Source organism: Pristis pectinata, chromosome 8 (assembly GCF_009764475.1).
Source record: "Pristis pectinata isolate sPriPec2 chromosome 8, sPriPec2.1.pri, whole genome shotgun sequence".
In the NCBI taxonomy this organism is placed as follows: Eukaryota; Metazoa; Chordata; class Chondrichthyes; order Rhinopristiformes; family Pristidae; genus Pristis; species Pristis pectinata.
This window is the reverse complement of record NC_067412.1, coordinates 84,856,035-84,874,917: the sequence shown is the minus strand read 5'-3', so window position 1 is coordinate 84,874,917 and position 18,883 is coordinate 84,856,035. Positions and strand designations below refer to the sequence as shown.

The 18,883-nt window shown below is 39.8% G+C and overlaps 1 protein-coding gene across 4 annotated transcripts in view; it reads right to left on the bottom strand.

The window, feature by feature from the left end:
* LOC127573092 (neuronal migration protein doublecortin-like) overlaps positions 1–18,883 on the bottom strand; it is a 247,615-nt gene that overhangs the window by 28,343 nt on the left and 200,389 nt on the right. For all 4 annotated transcript variants that reach the window (XM_052020949.1, XM_052020952.1, XM_052020951.1 and 1 more), the window contains one exon: positions 6,666–6,768. In XM_052020949.1, coding sequence (XP_051876909.1) covers positions 6,666–6,768 — 103 coding nt within the window. The remainder of the gene's footprint in view (positions 1–6,665; positions 6,769–18,883) is intronic.

The window sequence follows — 18,883 nt, the reverse complement described above, 5'->3', positions numbered from 1 at the left end:
GACATGGAAATCAGTTTATTAAATGGCATTATCCCTATAAAGTGAGCTTGTACAACCCTCAATTTCCAAAATAGAGATATCCAGATTCTGGTCACCTCACTATAGGAAGGATGTTGAGGCTTTAGAGAGGGTGCAGAGGTGGTTTACTGGGATGCTGCCTGGATTAGAGGGCATGTGCTATCAGAAGAGACTGGACAAACTTGGGCTCTTTTCTCTGGACTGGCGGAAGCTGAGGGGTGATCTGTTGGAGGTGTATAAAATTATGAGGGGCATAGATAGGGTGGATAAGCAATATCTTTTTTCCCATTATTGAGAGATCCAATACCAGAGGTCATGCATTTAAGGTGAGGGGAGTAGGTTCAGAACAGATGTGAGGGGTACTTTTTTTTACTGAGAAACTGGTGGATGCCTGGAATGCGTTGCCTGATAGGGTGGTGGAGGCAAGTTCATTGGGGGCTTTTAAGAGGGACTTGGATGAGCACATGAATGAGAGGAAAATAGAGGGATATGGGCTTTCTGTAGGTCAGAGGGAATAGCTACGTTGGCACAACATTGTGGGCCAAAGGGCCTGTTCTATGCTGTTCTGTTCTATATGCCTATGTCCTGAGCAACATGTAACTATTAGACAGAATTGTACTTTTAGTAATCACTAATGCAATTGAAAAGCAGCACACCAGAGTGTCTGGTCACTTAGGTGGTTGAGATTCTGCTACTTTTTCAATGACTGAAGTATTAAGTGCTCTTTGAGCAGATTTGAGAGCAGATCTTTGCATCTAATCAAGTCACTAAGCTAGAATTGACTTCAATTCCCTGGATTAATTTTTGGTGTAGAAATGGCTGAGCTGATTTTCTACACAGTTTAATTTTTATCTTTTAAAATCAGAAAACAAAAGTACACAGACAGACATTTAGAGAAAACATTCATCAGCATTAAAATGCTGGCTGGTCTAGAAATAAATGTTCAGTAATTAGTAGCCTTTAATTTGCAGCATGTTGGTCCATCAGTCTCTTCATCGGTCTGCTTCATCCATCCTAATTTCCTTTTGTACACATTGATGTTCTAAGTTAACAAGAATATTTTGGCCAAGTGCTGAGCCTATAAATCACTTCCCCCATGTAATCATTCATTGTGCTGTGTGCAGCAAAAAAATTAATATTTATGGTCATGTACTTAATCTACATTGGATGCAAGTGGGATTTGTAAACTAAATCCAACCTTGGAAAACTGGCCCATCAACTAAAGATGCTCCACTACTCAAAACAATTTATAACAAGTCCTTGGAAACTTTTGTCTGGCCTATGCTATGCTTTGCCTTAAGATAAGCACCAAATCCAATTAAGTAATTTCTAACTCCACTTAATTATCAAGTTCTCTTTTGATCTATATCCTAATACCATGAACATTGGGCACTGTGGGTGCAAATCAACATCACAGATGGCAATGATCATTATCTCTCCCCAAGGATTGTGGATAAATGCTGTCAGAATAGGCTTGTGCTTTCTGTGTAAAGTTGGGCTATGTTCTATTATCTTTAAATGATAAAACTAACGTTATGGACATGCATTCTATAATATTTGGCATTGCACTCTGCATCACCTTTCTGTATTCTTAACAAGAAAACCTGATGCAGTTATTCAATCTGCTTAAGTATGTGAGCTCAGACAATGTAATTAAATGGTGTGAAGGGTGAGTAATAGAAGAAGATTTTGTTTACCTACAATTTGTATCCACATTCCTAAACATCGCTAAATGATTGTATAAACAATACACCGTCATATCCTGGGAAAAGTGATTGTCTGATTGCTATTAGTCAGAAAGAATGTCTCTATTTGTTTAGATTCATTAAAATTCTGAAAATTAAATACTCTATTTCAAAGCAAGGTGTTTGAACAAACCAAGAATATGAACACATTGTAGAGATACTGTAAAACAAAGTAGTAAATTAACAATGTTAAACTACATCTACTTGCAAAATAAAGACAAAAAAAAGACTATTTTTAAAATACATTTTAAATCCAAACTTATAGCCTAACCACATTGTTCAGAAGTAGTGAGAAATTAATTAGAGGTTAATCAGAAACATGAAATGTAATAGCAATCATTTAAAAACTGCAGGAGATTCATGAAATGTTTGCCTGAAGATGTCATACAACAGAATCTCATATAGTTTTTTCACATGAAAGTCCTCGGCTGATTAGAATTGCCAAGCCAGAAGCTTAAAAACACTCTGCATCATATGTTGGAGTAAAGCGCCATGATTTGTGCTTTCAGTGATTTTGAAACCAGAGTCCAAAGAACACACTGAAATATTTGATTGAATAACATTTATTTAAGATGAGCTATTAATAGGCAACTGAAAAGTTAAAAGTGTTCATAAAAGTGAGGGAATTCTCCACTGGAGTTCCAAATTAAAGATAAAAATTGGAAAAATGAGCTGTTGTGGGTTGCAGGAAGAGGTAGATGGATGGAAGGCTCACTTGTTCTGGACATGGCCTCTGTTGTCCCTTTCCTTACTCATGGAACCCTGCTTGTGTGCACGGTGGAATGGCTTTCTTCCTAAATGAAACAGGAGGAGAAGGATTTCAGGGAGCAATGAGCTCTCGAGAAACGAAGATGTTAACTGTTAAAGAAAACAATAGGGTGTCAATGAACAAAACACATTCTGAAAACAAAATACGCTGGACCACATATGAACATGATGTGGAGAGAACATTGAGCAGGTGGGAAGATTTCAGCCTAGTCTTCTGAAAGACCTTGACTTCATTACCTGCTGATCAGAACCTACCTACCTTCCACTTAACCTGTGAAAAAAATGCAGCTGAGCTTGACCTGGCTTGACCCTCATAGTTGCCCTGCCCTCCATCAGCTGTACTAATCCGTTGAACCTGTACGGCTCCTAGGGTCTTGCTGGTGTTACTGTGTTGGATGTTCCATGAGGTTTAGAAGGCTATGACTGGTGACTTGGTCACAAGCAGTGGAAAGTAAGTCCTTGCCCATGGACCACCCTGATGGTCTTCTGAGAACTTATGCTGTCATAGGTTTCTTTTCATTGTTTCTCAGTGTCTCTGGTGATCAGAGGCATTGAGGAAAAGTGTAGATACATTAAACTTTAAAAATTATTCAGGATTTTTTAAAACAAGTAAATTAATTAAAACATTAATATTAATTAAATTTAAGGTTTAAGTTTTGTTAATGGGGCTACACCAGGCTTACCAGCTCTAAGCTAGTAATGGGTTGACAAGCCAATTTTGAAGAATACCAGGCCCCTCCATGTTAAGTCCAGGAAAAAAGCAAGAGGTCAGGATATACCTTCTGCATTACCACACTGCACTCCATAGGCACAGTATCCTAGACCACGATGATGTCCGCCATAAAACTAGTTGACTGTTGTTTATGGATCCGCCCACTCGCCATCAGTGGGATCTGGCCCACTGCATCATTGCCATTTGAGTTGCCTCCACTAATGCAGTAATACAATTCATGGAAGTCAAATGCCTGAATAGGTATAAGCTTGGGCAGCATGCATTAGCAGTTAAGTACTCTTAATAATGTGTACATTAAAGGAAGAGATGTCAATATGTATAAAAATAGCTCAGACAGTTTTCAATAAATAGTACAGATACTAAGAGCAAAAAGTAGTCAGATTTTGAATGAAACTTTACTAATGTAGTTTCACTGTTGAATGTGTTGCTGTAGTAGCTCATGTAGCTAAGTCAGCCTTATGTTGAAGTAAGATCTAAATAAATGAGGAATTTTCATAGGAAATCCTTGAAAATGACTTTAGTAAGCATCTTCCCCTTTGACTAGTGAAGAAGGTGTTGATACTTCTGAGGAAATGTAATAAGGCCACTTCTCCATCCAGCATTTGGCTTCAGTATCTTTGGCCTGTGTTTGTATTGGCACTTAAGTTTGAGCTTAATTAAGTTTTAGTTCTAAGCAGTGCTAAAAGGTAAATTGACCAAACTGTAGATGTGGAAACTCTTGGCCACCAAATTAGGACTAACACTGGGGAATTCCAGATATCTATCCTGACTATTTGGCTAATTATGGCCAACATTAGAAGACCAAAAACCACAACTCTTTCCTAAAATAACATCTGTGTTAATGTTTCAGGTGAATGGCAAATGAAGGAAATAAACCATGAATAACAGCCTTAAATCCTGCTTAGGATGTAAAATATCAAATGCATATGCCAAGAAAACCTGAAATGATAAAATTATAGTAAAACTAATGGACTATGCAGGATTTCATGGTAATCCAAGAAAGAAAATGGCAGCAAGGAGGAATGGGGAGAAGACAGAGCCAACTGACCTTGCTCAGAATTTCAAAGAACTGCAACCAAAGATTGACATTAAATCCACAGAAATTATCAATCACTTAAGAAATTATACTTACTGGATCGGATGTGGACTCGACGCTGAAAGACTCAGTGTTGAGGCAGGCATCCATTTTCCAGGCTTCAAGCAAGTTGGTCTGTATTACCTTGGTCATCAAAACGTTGACCAAATAATCAAACAAGGACTTGAGGCACTTTAACGTGTGAAGGCAGAAATGACTGCGGATATCAGTGAAAGCACAGTATTCCCATCAGGAGATATGACAGCATGAATTTTTAAGCTTCTGACTGGCTTATCCTAGTTACTTGATGAATTTTCATTGAAAGAAGGGATAAAGAGTCAAGTTTTCATTAATGATCATAGACAAAATGGTCTAGAAAGAGAAATAAAAAGCGGAAAATGTTGGAAATACTCATCAGGTCAGGCAGCATCTGTGGGAAGGAAAACTGACTTAACATTTCAAGTTCACGACCTTTCATCAATACCTAGAACCATTAAAGATCTAACATGTTTACAGCCCTAGAGAAAGGGGAGGGAGAGAGAGAACAACAGGATGTCAGTGATAGGTAGCAACTTTGAGAAACTGAGTGACACAAATGGTGCCAGCATAGGGTGTGTGGTGAAAGTTTAATCACTATTGTTGGGAGATGTAAATGGGGGATGAATGAGGATAAAAGAGACAGAAAAAATGTACAATAGTGCAAGCGTGAGATAAAAGATACTGACACACCAGTGTTTCTGAGATGTCTTCCTTCTCGCTCTTGCTTCCCTTCCACCAGAGTTGGTAGCACTCTCAATTGTGACCCTTCCATTTCCCACACCTCTGCTTTCACCCTCCTACCCATGAGAAGGTTAGGGTTCCCCTTGTCCTTGCCTTCCTCTCCACCAGCTTTCACATTCAGCAGATCATCCCCGGTAATTTCTGCCACCTTCAGCATGATGCCACACCAGACTCATCTTCCTCTCCCCTTCCCTTTTCTGCATGCTGAAGGGACCTTTTCCTCCATGACTCTTTGGTTCACTTTTCCCCCTCCTCAGGCGCCTGCTTCCCTTCTCACAGCACCTTCCCATAAAACTGCAACCTCTTCCCTTCCAACCATCCAACCACCAAATACTGCTTCCAGGCAAAGCAGTGATCCACCTGCATTCTTTCCAACTTGTGTACTGCATTTAATGCTCATGATGTGGCCTTGCCAACAATGGAGAAACCATGTGCTGATTGAGTGACTGCTTTACAGAATTCTTCCATCAGTCCACCAAGGATAACCCTGATTTTCCAATTACCTGTCACTTTAATTCTCCATCCCAATTCCTCCCTGACCTCTCTGAACTTGGTTTCCTATGGTGTTCCAACAAAAGCTCGAGAAATAACAGCATCTCATCCCCGGACCAGGCACCTCATCTCTCGTGTTCTGCTCCAGCACTCAACATCAGATTCAATAATTTCATACATGCAGCCTTTTGCTGTTGTGTCAGAACTGGCTACTTCTGGTGAAAGTTCATCAACTTATAATGTTAACTGAAAGTTTCTTTCTCCACAGATGCTGAGTATTTCCAGCATTCTCTTTTATTTCAGATTTCCAGCAATTATATTTCACAGTTTCAGCACAAGTTTTTTCTCTCTCCTTCATTCTCCATTGAACGTTTGCATCAGTCTCTCTTGCTCGACACAGATAAATCCCTTTGTTCTCTCCATCATTTGTCCTTCTCTGCAACAAAACGTGTTTGATTTCTAACTTGCCTTAGTTCTGACTAAACATTAGTTCTACCTAAAACATTAGCTCTGTTTCTCTCTCTTCAAGTGCTGCCTGACCCACTGAGGACTTTTAGCAATTTCTGTTTTATTTCTGATTTCCAGCAACAGCAGTTTTTTTGCTTTTTTGCACGAGAGAGAGAGAGAGAATTGCTTGGGGAGGGATACCATTCTCCAACTCACATTGTATGTGTTTAATTCATGACCATCTGATAAATAAGAGGATGTTTCCAACCAATTTAAAAGTCCTTTCAAAGTTAGAAAACATTTATTTTCTTACAAATTATGACATGGTTGAGAATGACACATCTACTGTCTGCTCTCCCTGAGTGTATGTCTTTGTACATGCAATGTCTTACAGCCAAAATACCCAACTAATGCAAGGCTTAATAAACTCTTCCATAGAATGTTGAAATCCAATACCTGTAGGAATTCATTTCATTTTTGGTTTTACCTGATGAAACATTTCACTTAAATGATCTGGTGGGGATGGTTCCAAACATAAAGTCTTGGGGCCAAAAGGATCAGTATTGGTTTGTAAATTACTCACAGTCTTAATCCTTATAGCGCTTACCATTTTCATCCAGTGAAAAGTCATCCTGGGCATATCGAAACTTTTCTGGACCGCAAGCAATGAACACATCATCATCACCAAAAAAGTCCTGCAGACATGACACCTGTAAAAAGCAAACAACGATCTATTAGTGTACTATCGCAGAAGAGCAAGGAGAGGAAATATCAATCATCCCATCGTCCTCAGTCCTTCCATAAAACTTGTCCAATATGCTCATGATGCAAGACCACATCATGAACATCAAGGTGCTACTAAAAAAAAGGCAGAACCAGATAGAATGAATTTCTAAATATTCACTCATCTCCATTATGTTTTGGATTATGAAGAAAAACAGACGTGACTTTCTCCTGCACTATACTATTAGCAGAGTTCTAGAAAGCACTAGAATCAGATTTATTATCACTGACATATGTCATGAAATTTGTTGTTTTGTGGCAGCAGTACAGTGCAAGACATAAAAATTATGATAAGTTATAAAAAATAAGTAAATAGTGCAAGAGAGGAATAATGAGGTAGTGTTCATGGGTTCATGGACAATTCAAAAATCTGATGGTGGAGGGGAAGAAGCTGTTCCTGAAACATTGAGTATGGGTCTTCAGGCTCCTGTACCTTCTCCCCAGTGGTAGTAACGAGAAGAGGGCATGTCCCAGATGGTAAGGATCCTTAATGATGTATGCCCTTCTTGAGGCACCGTCTCTTGAAGATGTCCTCAATAGTGGGGAGGGTTGTGCCCGTGATGGAGCTGGCTGAGTCTACAACCCTCTGCAGCGTCTTTCAATCCTGAGCATTGGAGCCTCCATACTAGACAGTGATGCAACCAGTCAGAATGCTCTCCACTGTACATCTACAGAAATTTGCAAGTCTTTGATGACATATCAAATCTCCTCAAACTCCTAATGAAGTAGAGCCACTGGCATGCCTTCTTCATGATTGCATTAAAGTGTTGGGTCCAATATAGATCCTCGGAGATGTTGACGCCCAGGAACTTGAAGCTGCTCACCCTTTCCACCACTGATCCCTCAATGAGGACTGGTGTGTATTCTCCCGACTTCCCTTTCCTGAAGTCCACAACTAATTCCTTGGTCTTGGTGGTGTTAAGTGTGAGGTTTATTGTTGCAACACCACTCAACCAGCCAATCTATCTCACTCCTGTGCACCTCGTCATCGCCATCTGAGATTCTGCCAACAACAGTGGGGTCATCGGTATATTTGTAGATGGTGTTTGAGCTGTGCCTAGCCACACAGTCATGAGTGTAGAGAGAGTAGAGCAGTGGGCTAAGCACATATCCTTGGGGTGCATCTGTGTTGACTGTCAGCAAGGAGGAGAGGTTACTACTGAGCCGCACTGACTGTGGTCTCCCAGTAAGGAAGGCGAGGATCTAGTTGCAGAGGGAGGTACAGAAACCCAGGTTTTGAAGCTTGTTGATTAGTATTGAGGGCATTAGGGGAAAAATGAGAATTGTGTTGAGCAAAGAAACAGGCTGTGGTCTCAATACAATCTGCCTTCCTGTCAATCAAATATTTCCATTTAATTGTTCCATTCAATGGAAAAAAAATTAGATGTGGCAGATCAACCATGATCATATTGAATGGTGGAGCAGGCTAGAGGGGCCAAGTAGCCTACTCCACTCCTACATCCTTACGTTCTTATATTCTTATAAAGATTGGATGCATGAATTTGGATAATTATTTCTCAACAGTGTTCAGCCTGTATGTCAGTAACAGAAACTAAAATAAGACTGATTGTATGCCATTATTTCATTGACTAAATCTGGAGGAATATAAAGAAATATAATCCAGACAAAACAAAAATGAACCACAAGTCACACTGACTGCAGAAAGCTACAGAGATCCTCAATATATGTAAATTAATTAAAAGTTGCCTGTCAAATTATACCCTAAACAAAAATCTACATTAATTTTATGCAAATAAGAAGAATGTGGCACAAAGATGGAGCCAAATTAATGCAATTAAATTCTGCAGTGCAGCACTACATAAATGAAAACCTTTAGCAGGGAGTTAATTTGCATTTCAAATTATCCAGCAGATGAGGTAACTGCAGGAGAATGAACTGGTGACTTTATTCACTACGAAAATCTCAGTATGTGCAACTGGAAACACAAAGGGACAAGTCATCATGGTATAAATGTGGTTGTACAAACACTTGTGGGTGCTGGAGTAAATGACACTACACGTCAAAATGTGGATCATGAATATTCAGCCCAATAAGTAGGACTCTCTATGCACACTACCCTCGTGGTAGCTGCGATGAGGATGAGATGACCGTCCACGTCCTTGTGGGCTGCGGATTTGCAAAGAAGGTCTGGAAAAGGATGTAAGGGCCTGCGTTGAGGTTCATTTCGTGCAGCAGCATAACGGAATACTCCCTGATTTGTGGGCTGTTCCCAGGGATGCAGACAAGACAAACATCATGCTGGAAGATCATCAACTCGGTAAAAGGTGCACTTTGGTCAACCCAAAACTTGTTCATCTTCCAGTGCAATGATGAGGCATTTGTACTTCAAAAATAAACTTTATTCATAAAAATGTGAGAGAACGCTGCTGACTGACACATTCCAGGCTACAGGATTACGTGCTGAGGGATGCACTGAAGCTTGGTGCAGCCAATGCAAAAGCTTTGTGGGCAAGGACTGCAGTATTGGATCCTTCTGCCACTAAACATTGAGGGGCTAAGCCATGGTAAAATCCTCTCAAAGCACTTTAAGTTTGTATCATCCAAAGGTGGCCACGAGTGGCATTGGTGTCTTGTGCATAGCATGTGTTAATACTACAAATGTATAGCCCTAATAATAAACAAATATATAGACTGAACAACACTGAATGTAGAAAAAGCCATGCACTATTTTTGTATTTCTTGTAAATACTTTCTATGAATAAAGTTTATTTCTGAAATACCAAAAAATGTGGATGATTTCCCAAGCAGACTTAACAGAATGCCCCATCACCAGGAGTCACCAATAAGTACCAAGACCTCTCTTGGCTGGTGATGAGAGGGGCCAGTCAGATCCTTCCCGTACAGTTGGCGTCTCACCCACAACACATGTTGCCCTCGAGGCAGCTGCGATGAGGATGAGATGATCGTTCACCTTTTTGTGGACTGTGAATTTGCGAGGATCTGAAAAAGGATGCAAGGGTCCTTGTCAAGGTTCATCCTGAGCAGCTGCATAACACAGGACTCACTGGCTATTCCCAGGGACACATACTGAGACAAATATCAAGTGCTGCTGGAAGATCATCAACTTCATGAAAGATGCACTCAGTCTATCCGAAATGTGTTGGTCTTCCAGTACAATGAGACACCCATAAGGTCATGCTGCCTTCTGGCATATTCCAGGCTGCAGGAGTATGCGATGCACTAAAGCTTGATGTAGCCAACGCAAAGGCCGTGTGCGATCTAATGTACTGCCACTACAAGACATTGAGGGGCTGGGTCCTGTGTAACATGAGTTATGTTACCAATTGAAATGGAGAAGTGAGCAAACATTTTCATTTGCAGAAATAGGAAGGGCTACAAAGAACACAGGAATGTCTGTGATAGGATGGAGAGCAAGGTTGTCTAAGTGACACAATCTCTTTCAGTGTCATTAAGAGAGGAAAATAAATGCTTGCTAATCATAGCTGATCTGTAAGAAGCATCGATGGAGGAAAATGAATCGATGGAGAAAATGGAGGGAGAGAAAATAAAACATGTGGGAGCCGAGAGATACAGAACACAGCAGTTGTTGGAAATCAGAAGAGAGTGCTGGAGGCAGATCAGGCAGCATCTGTGGAGAGCAAGAGAGAGAGCGAGAGTGAGAAGCTGTGTTGCAGGTTAATGATCTCACATCATAGATAGTGAAGAAGGATGTGAAAGGATACAGAGGTAATATAGACCAGTTGGAAATTTGGGTGGAGAGGTGGCTGATGGAACTTAATCCAGACAAGTGTGAGGTAATATATTTTGGGACTTCAAATACTAACAGGATCTATACAGTAAATGGCAGGGATCTCAGGAGCATTGATGTGCAGAGGGACCTTGGGATGCAAGTTCATAGCTCCCTGGTGGATAGAGTAGTGAAGAAGGCATTTGGCATGCTTGCCTTCGTTGGTCATGGCATTGAAGTACAAGAGTTGGAATGTCATGTTGCATCTGTACAAATCTTTGGTCGGGCCACACTTGGAGTATTGTGTACAGTTCTGGTCGCCACACTACAGGAAGGATGTGGTAGCACTGGAACAAGTGCAGGAGAGATTCACCAGGATGTTGGCAGGAATGAAAGACTTTACTGCTAAGAAGAGAATGGATACTAGACACTGAGGGGCTGGGTCACTGGAATGGAGGAGGCGGAGAGGTGATCTTATTGAGGTTTATAAAATTATGAGGTAGATAATCAGAGCTTTTATCCTAGGGTAGTTGCAGATTCTAAAACTAGAGAGCATAGGTTTAAGGTGAGAGGGGAGATCTGAGGGGTAAGTTTTTCCACAGAGAGGGTGGTGGGTATATGGAACGAGTTGCCAGAGGAAGTAGTAGAGGCAAGTACAATTTAAAAGGTACTTGGATAGAAAAGGAGTAGAGGATACAGGTCTAATGAAGGCAAATGGGATTAGTGTGGATAGGCATCATGGATGAGTTGGGCTGAAGGGCCCGTTTCTGTGCAGTACTGCTCTATGACTCTGAGAACTGATCAGTTCTGAACAAACAGGAGGGACTGGTTATCTGAATTTGTGAGATTCAATATTGAGTACAGAAGGCTACAACGTGCCTAGAAGACAAGACACTGTTCCTCAAGGACAGTCCCTGATTTCTACCCCACAGAAGCTGAATGTCATCTCTCAGAGGTTTTTGACTACTTTATTTGATATAATTCTCGAAATCAGTTCACTGTTGGTTTAGAATTTGATACAATGTTATACCTCTTAAATGAAGGCATTAAATTTGTTTTAAATCACAAATTATTACTGCATTCCTAACTAGTAATATAACAGAGTGCTGCACTTACTGTATCTCCCTAACACTTTATATGTTGGTTCTACAGAAACTCAATTTCCTGGGAATTTTCGTATGCAACGCAATTATTTCCAATGATAAATCAATCATGAGTCAAGAAATTCATTCTCAGTGAAGAGTGAGAGAAGCATTATATAGTAGTGAGGGAACATTTTATTTCACTGGCAAATTGGCTGCACTGCAACATTGATATGCATAATGTTGATAGAACCAAAGTCCAATTACCCTCTAAGTAATATGTGATAGCTGTTTCCCAAAACTTCACACAGCTCTGTCTAAGAAGGTGCCATTCAATTCTTAGGCCCTGTATCTTGGGTCATAATCCTGTCCAAATAGTCTCCAGCAAAACCTGCAGCAAATTCTAATACTAAAAGGTTAAATGGAAAGAGTTTACAGCCATACTTTGATATAGGCCCAAGTAATATGGTTCTTATTGTAATTCTGTGGATCCCAATGCACTATCCAGGTGGTTGCAGTGCATCCATCTTACTTGTCAAGGTGTTTTCAACAGCAGAACAGCTGTCAAATTGTGCTTCATCAAGTAACATTGATTAGAAAACACACATGCCAAATTTGTGCCACTGGAGAATAATCCAGCCATACAATGGTTTTCCAAAACTCTGCTGAAAATATGCTACAGTGGTGACAATGAGAAGAATATATCTTTTCTTCTAAAAGTAAGTTGCAAATTCATTCCATCAAAGTCCAATTGCAAGAAACATTTCCAATGTATTAACAATCTACATAATTGCTTCCTTTCCCTCATTCAAGGCAATGTTTATACAAAAAGAAACAGTTTGTACTCAGCGATGCAGAATATGAAAACACTAGGGATTTACAAGAGGACAATAAAGGTGAGAAAGAGAGACAGAACATTTAAAGAATGTTTCACTATACTCATAGGACTTTAAAAAGAGTTTGAGTCTTTTTTTTAAGCATAGGCAGGTGCTGATTGCACACAGCAACATCCTAACAAATGCAAATGCAATGAAGATGACAGGTTAACCTGCTTTAAAGAGGATTTTGGTGCAGTGCTGATTGTTGGCTGCAAGAACATCCTGCTGTTCCTCCACTGTGAATCTTAGGATCTTTTCTATCCACCTGAACTGACTGCAGCTTAATGGCTCCTTCCAAACCGTACCATCAACAGTGCAGCACACCTACTTGTGCCTGGAATGCACTGCCGGGGTGGTGGTAAAGGCTGATACAATAGGGACATTTAAAAAACTCTTGGAAAGGCACAAGGAAGTAAGCAAAATGGAGGGTTATGGGCTGTGTAGGAGGAAAGGGTTAGATTGATCAGGGAGTAGGTGTTTATGTAGGTCAGTGCAACATCGTGGGCCAAAGGGCCCATACTGTGCTGTAGAACCTGTGTACAGTAGAACCTGTGTTTACATTGAATAAGGATATTACATAGTACTTTACCAGAAAATGGATTACATTTGGAGTGTTCTTACTGCTGAAATATAAGCCTTATTCTATCATGACTTGGGTTAGCTGGAATTCACAATATTCTGTTCTACAAGAAAGACCACTGTCAACTAAGTCACACTAACACTGAAAAAAAAATTTCAACTTTTAAACTTTCATCAACATGCTATTAAACACAAGATTATCTCTATTTCCCTTTGAGACTTGCCAATTTTGTGGTACTACACTCCATGTTTCTTCTTGCATCTCATATATTTGGTCAACGTCCACCTAGTTGTGGAGTAGCAGCAGAAGTAGTATTCAGTATTTTCTTTCCTCTTTCTGATAGACATTGAAAGAGTGTTGGTAGATGTAGGGCTTCATCATTATTGAAATGGTGAACAGATTAAGTGCTAAAGCACCATTCATCTTCAAATAAGACATTGCCTATTTCTGTGGCAAAATATTGGTGAATAAAGTAAAAGATCTAAAAGATTGCAGATGCTGGAAACCTGAAATAAAAACAAAACTGCTAGAAACACTCAGCAGATCAGGCAGCATCTATGGAAAGGGAAACAGAATTAACATTTCAGGTCAAAGTCTAACAAAGTGCTTCTGTGAGTGGAAGTGTTTTGACTCACTTGCTTTCCGTCCTGGCCAACAGCACTTTAAAATACATCTATTGCACTTGACCATGACAGTGACTCAGAAACAAAAAGTAAATCTCAAAAGATTACGGAGACCATTCAAATGACTGTCCTTGGGCTCACCTTCACTCTTCTGCAGTACAAAACACATATGAATCAGACACTCGTTTCTGCTGGCAACAATGTAGTTGCCGATATGGGAATAGCAAAGCATCCATTAATGTATGCCCAATTACAAAGTGCTGTTTGCCAATTCAAAATCTACTGGGACCACAATTAGCAAACTGACCTTCAGTGAAAATGAAAATTACTTGACACATTAATGGAGATTTCAATCTTGGCTGCAATTACCTTTTCACTAAAACCTAACACAATTGAAAGTTCTTAGTTCTTAGCTTCCTCAAAGAACAATGAAATGCAAAAGCTATGTAAACATTTACCTAATTCAGTATCAGTAGTTTATGAACTAATATTTTAAGATTTTTAAAAGGACTTAATGTGTGATCTTCAAAAGGTACTTATGCCTAATAAATGAATTTCACTCTTATTTGGTGTACTAAATGGGCGCTTTGTTCAGCACCAATACCCAATCAGGGGGCCTCCAAAAGAAAATCACATTTTGCTTTAGAAATTTGTTAGGGTAGCTTTCACGCTGATTCCTGTTTTAACAAGGAATCCGTACAGTTGCTGATAGCAGCTGTCTTCTGAGCTTGCAGCTCTGTATCTTAGCCACTGTGATGCATGGGGAGGCTGTCAGAGCCTCAAAGACCTCTCTCCAGCACAGCCACAGTAAAGCAGCAAAGAATGTCGTGGGTTCTAAGAAAGCACAGGAGAGGAGGCACATATGACACTTGTGTATATGGCCACACCCACTCCACTCCTCACGCCACGTGACCGTCATCATCAAATGAATGCCATGTCATGAGTGGCCCCACATCACTGCAAGGCATGGACTTGTAGTTCAGCCAGAGATTGCAGCATATCTCTGCTGTGCATAATTTTGAAATTCTGTAATAAGCACTGTAATGAATAACATATCATGCAATGAATAAGTGCAGCAATGAAAAATCCTAGCTGACCTGCTGCAGGGTTCACTTCTTATTTAACTGTTAGTTTACAATGAAGGTTGTGGATTGCACATTATTTCTCCAATTTCTGTGAGTCAGGCAGGGATGAGTGCTGTGACATCATCACATGTGGAAAGCTAATAATTCCCAGAAGTGCCTCGTCCAATTCTCCATTTGTGGGACTCCCATCTAAAAACATGCTAAAATGGTTTTGTTTTTACGCACGATTTGCATGTGGAAATTGGGTTCTGTGTGCTCCATTTTCTAGAATATTACCTTCTAAAGTTACTCAACTTAGATCCCAAGTGTTGGTCTTTTGGGAGTTCAAATTCGCACCTCCTCAGCTGGGAAATTTAAATACATGTGTATTATTTTTTATTAGATTATTCAGTTATGGCCACTCAAGTTACGAAAATTCTCCCTTACAGAATTCACAGATCACTACCCAAAAATCTGAGGTATGGAATAAAATTTGTGTGAATCAACATAAAATTTATTTTCGTTCAACTCACGTTTCTTGATGCATGCGCCTTCATGTTACGGAAAATCACAATATGGCCCGTTTTCTAGGAAGGCAACCACCACCCCCCCCCCCCCCCCACAAATAAAGTGAGTTTGCCTACATTAGTAATGGTGACCATGAAATTACAAAAATTCAATTGGATCAAGGAAATCTGCCTTCTCAGCAGATCTGGAGCAACAGACACAAAATGCTGGAGGAACTCAGCAGGTCAGGCAGCATCCATGCAGGGAAATAAACAGTCAACGGCTCAGGCCGAGACCCTTCATGAGGACTTGAAAGAAAAAGGGCAGAAGCCAGAATAAAAGGGTAGGAGCAGTGAGGGAGAGAGATGAAAGGCGAGTCCAAGTGAGAGGAGGAAGGCAGATCTGGTCCGGTTGGGACCCCAGACCCATTGCAGTTTGGTTGACTCTTAACTGCCCTGCAAAATGGCCCAGCAAGACATAGTACAAGGGACAATTAGAGATGGGCAATAAAGGCCGGCCTAGCTAGCAATGCTCACATCATGCGAATGAATAAAGAAAACATCCCTTTCAATCAATATAGAACAGTGATGCAATGACATCACTTCAGCTGCATCTTTGTATCCTCTGTCTGTATCAGTCATCCATCTGTGATAAACATACAAAGGCACTGAAGGAACTCAGCAGGTCAGGCAGCATCTATGGGGGGAAATTGACAGTCAATGATTCGGGTCAAGACCCTTCATTTGGACTTCATCAGTCCAGATTTCCAGCATCTGTAGTTTCTTGTGTGTCCATCAGTGATATTAGCTCAGCTTGTTTGTGTTTTTTTAAATCTTTTTTTCTTCTTTATTTTCTTTGGGAGTGGAGGACATGCTCAGCCTGATCTGCTGGGCATATCTTCCTGCTCTGGATTTTGCAACTACTGCATTCTTTTGTCAATGTTCTCACTCTATAATGGCTCCCTTTCACTCATTGACCAGACACCTTGTTCTACAGTTTATCCCTACAGTCCCCTGAGTTTTAACCTGTCAGAGACCCCTCTTGTCCACCCTCACTGCAGCATAACAAGCTTCTTTTGTCTCCTTTCCAGTTCTGATGAAGGGTCTTCGAATTGAAATATTTACTGTTTCTGTTCTCACAGCTGTGGTCTACCTGCTGAGTATATAACATTTTTTCTTATCTTTGTGTCTTCTGACTGAGTTGTAATTTTTTTTGAACATCCTAATCAGTTTCAAAGTAAGAGTTTAATCATCAGGCCCTCTTCTAAAAGTAAACTGTTATTAAAATAAAAACTTCAGTGTATTTTTCATATTGGGTTCCTTTGAGAACAAGGAACAGCTTGCATTTATGTAGCACATTACATGGCTTCAGGGCATCCTATGTGTTTCACAGCCAGTGAAGCAGCTATTTCTGTTAACTTCGAAAGCTGCTTCAAACAGGAAAACATAATTACATCATGGGACTGAAATTCAAAGTAAAATTCTTACTTCAGAAATGAAGAGTATCAGATCTTACAGATTTTGACCTTTTAGTTAAATTAGGGAGTAAAAAATGCTTCTGGATCTCCAAATACTGCATCACCAGAAATGTGTACGTGAAGATTTCAGCTGTTCAGTATTTGTAATAAAATGATAATACTTAGCACACATCTACAGTTTCATCTAACTGGTATCTTTCTCTTTCAGAACTAAAATACATTCATTCCAGCTCTTTACCAAAGGGGTTGAGGACTGAAGCTAGAAAATTAATGTCTTTTGAAATGCTTTTCCATTATCTACAAAAGCCATAGGTTGTGCGTGTTCTACAATGAGAAATGCTGAAAGTCTAATGACTGACGTTTGTGCTGTGGATATGATCCCAAACCTTGTGTTCAAAGCATCTCCAACTATATCTCAATTTGGTTGTGGAGTCAAGCATTTCTGCTTAGTCAGGCACAACGGAAATCTTGGACATTATGTTTGCATAGAAGTTAATCAATATTCTGTAAACCCAGTTCAATCCTGTTCATTCCAGTTCAGTTTTGTTCACTGGATTAAACAAAGTTGTGACAGTAATGAAAAGCAGATGCTATAAAAATATCTGCCAATATTTTGATATCCAAATTTTGAATTGTGGTTAGAGAACAGCAGAAACAAGACAGTAAGTATAAACCAATCTGAATGCATAGCTCTTTCTTTCCTGTGAAAACCTTTATATCTGTCTTAAGCAGACATTAGCTGAAGCATTCAAGGAATTTTTAAACAAAATATGGATAGGTACATTAAATTTCCAATCTCTTTCAAACAGCACTGCTTGAAACTGGTACTTGGTCCTTATTAAATACTCTGTCGTGAAAAAGAATATGTTATTTATCAATAGAGAACTAACGACATTATCAACCCTTCAACCTTCAATAATCATTCCTGACCAGCCATTATGCTTTTGATTGCTTTAATCTATAATATATGTAGATATATATAGATATATATTTATATCTATATATATCTACATATATTATAGATTAAAGGAGTTTTAGGAGTTACACTGTTAGAGGTTGTAATTCCATCTAAAGGTTACTGACATTTAGAAACACTTCAGCTCTGGATCTAACTCCATTCATTATCCTACACCTCCTGCATCCACCCTGAGCATGGAAAAGGGAAACTGATTTTCTTGACCAGCTACCCCACAGCACTCCAGTTCCAGTCATTGGCTGTAATCACCAAACATCTGTTTCCCATTGTCTTTCTTTCTCTCTCTCTTCACCCCCCCACCCCACCATCACCACATATATACACACAAACACCATGAACTGCAGTTGGTCATTTATTCCTAAGATTATTCTGCTGTACTCAAAGTGAATTATAAATCCTTGTTTTAAATGTTTTTCTACAAGGCAGATCATGCACTGACCACTGGATCACTATCCATTTGCTCTTGGTTCTTCCAGAGTGGTCCTGGGTATAGTCTTTCCCTGAAAGCCTGGCTCCCCGCATATCTGTGCTGCCAGCTACACTTACAACATGGCTTTGACAGTGGACCAGGCTCTGTTCCCCAGTCTCACCAGCTGTCACTTAAATTGAATGTTCTTGAATTTCTCTGTCATCCAAGACTTCAAAAAGCCTGGTAAGTATTAAAAAACATGTAATATTAAAAAAATTAAATACACTCACATGCACTTAAAACAATTAAATACATTTAAACCAGCTGACAAATCAAATAAAAAAGTCTTCCAGCCGCTATTTCTTCCCATTGATTTCAATGGGGCCACTGCACTTACATGAGAGTTACCTATTTCAGGTTCAATAGGAAGATTCCCTGGCACACACACAGGCACATGCACTAACACACACACTTGTTTGGGTGGGAACTTCTGTGCGTCTTGAAAGTCAAGCCTACTAAATATTCTGTTTTTCTCTCTTTCTCATCATTCAGTCCGAGGGCACAACCTCAAAATAAAGGAACATATCTTTAAAACTGAGATGAGGAGGAATTTCTTCAGCCAGAGGGTGATGAATCTGTGGAATTCATTGCCACAGGGGACGGTGGAGGCCAAGTCATTGGGTGTATTTAAGGCAGAAATTGATAGGTTCTTGACTGGTAAATGGGTTCAGGGTTAC